This window comes from Acinonyx jubatus, chromosome D4 (genome assembly GCF_027475565.1).
Source record: "Acinonyx jubatus isolate Ajub_Pintada_27869175 chromosome D4, VMU_Ajub_asm_v1.0, whole genome shotgun sequence".
Taxonomy (NCBI): Eukaryota; Metazoa; Chordata; class Mammalia; order Carnivora; family Felidae; genus Acinonyx; species Acinonyx jubatus.
This window is the reverse complement of record NC_069391.1, coordinates 2815001-2816522: the sequence shown is the minus strand read 5'-3', so window position 1 is coordinate 2816522 and position 1522 is coordinate 2815001. Positions and strand designations below refer to the sequence as shown.

Below are 1522 nucleotides of genomic sequence, written 5' to 3'. Positions count from 1 at the left end.
CTCAAACATTTGATACCCGCCTGTGCTGGGCTGGGAGAGGCCACGGCAGGCAGGAGCGGCTTCTGGCTCCTGAGGTCTCTGGGCCTCAACCCGTGGCTCTGATGGTACGTGGCGGGGCCTCGGCTGCACAAGCTCGGAGCGCACATGTTGGGGGGGCCCCCGCTCCAGACTGGGGGGAATCAGGGAGGGCTGCCTGGAAGAAGTCACATGCAACCGCAGACAACAAGGATGGGAGGAGCGGTCCAGATGGGGAGGAGAAGGCGGCGAGGGAACGCCAGGCCCAGGTAGAAAGAGCAGCCCCCGTCCTGGGGGCCGACGGAAGGCAGCGTGGCCAGAGCACGGCGTGGTGGAGAGGAGCGCAGGGTGAGGAGTCTGGGCTCTGTCCCGGGGGCCGTGGGCATCCCTCCACGCCAGGCTTAGTGCAGATGTGGTGCTGCCCCCCGCCACGGCCTGCGGTGACCAGGGGCTCGCATCCAGGGCCGTGTGGCCCAGAGACAGGAAATGAGCAAATGAACGGAGGGCTGGGGAAGCAAATAAGGAAATGAAAGGCAGCGTCGGGGCGGGACTCACGCCAGGCCCCCAGGAGAGCGGGGCGCCGGCGCGCACCCGCAAAGATGCCAGGCGTCTGCAGACCCGTGCCGAGCAGTCTGCATCCCGGGGTGCAGAGACGTTCAGGCCTCGGCAGGCACGGCTGTGGGGAGTCTTGGTGAGTGTGGGCCGGGCTGCTTGCTCCTGGCTGGACGTGGGCGGGGCCACACTGAAGCTGAGGCGTCCCTGGGGCGGGGGAGGGGGGGGGAACAGTGGGGCCACGCACGGTCTCCTCCCCGCACGCACACCAGACCCACACGAACACTGGGAAGGATCTCCCCAGCACCTCAGCCCCGCAGAGATGCGATGGGGCTTTGGGACGTCTGCTGGGGAACGTACTGGAAGCAAACTGAGATATTGGTGGGCAGGGGCAGCGTTGCCCTAAATCCAGCCGCGGACCAGTCAAGCGGGAAGTGGCCGTTCCCAGGGGCAGGCGGCCTCCCAACCACCGCTGTCCCTCTCCTCCTGCCCCACGAGAGCAGTCCCTCTAGAGGAGCTTCCGTGGACCCCCACCCTCTTTGTTGTTGGTGACACGTGGGGTGGCCCAGGAGGAGTGTGGAAATAACCTGCTGGCCAATCCAGAACCGTCTAAAGCACCACCCCTTGCCTCCCACCCCGGGAAACCTTCCCATGCTTATCAGGGGGCCTGACTCTGCAGGAGTCCCCGCCCCTCACCCACGCTTCTGCTCTGGTCACTGCAGCCCTCCCCCACCACGGCCACCACCTGCTTGTGTCTGGAGGCTTGACTCACAGCCAGGCCTCCCCTCCCCACCCCGCCCCTCCCTTACCCCCTCTCCTCCCGCCTCTGCTTTCCTGCCCCCTCTGTCCACTCGCTCGGCACCTGTCTCCCCTGAATCATGGCACCGCACGCTTCCTTTTCTTCCTTGTCCCACATCCATACCCCCCACCTGCGTGCCCTGCCCCCCCCCCACAT

General features: G+C 66.5%; 1 protein-coding gene across 1 annotated transcript in view; it reads left to right on the top strand.

The window, feature by feature from the left end:
* Positions 1-335: 335 nt before the first annotated feature.
* The window catches only part of LOC128312062 (uncharacterized), a 10118-nt gene continuing 8931 nt past the window's right edge, over positions 336-1522 (top strand). The window contains exon 1 of the mRNA XM_053204420.1: positions 336-706. Coding sequence (XP_053060395.1) covers positions 615-706 — 92 coding nt within the window. The 5' untranslated portion in view covers positions 336-614. The remainder of the gene's footprint in view (positions 707-1522) is intronic.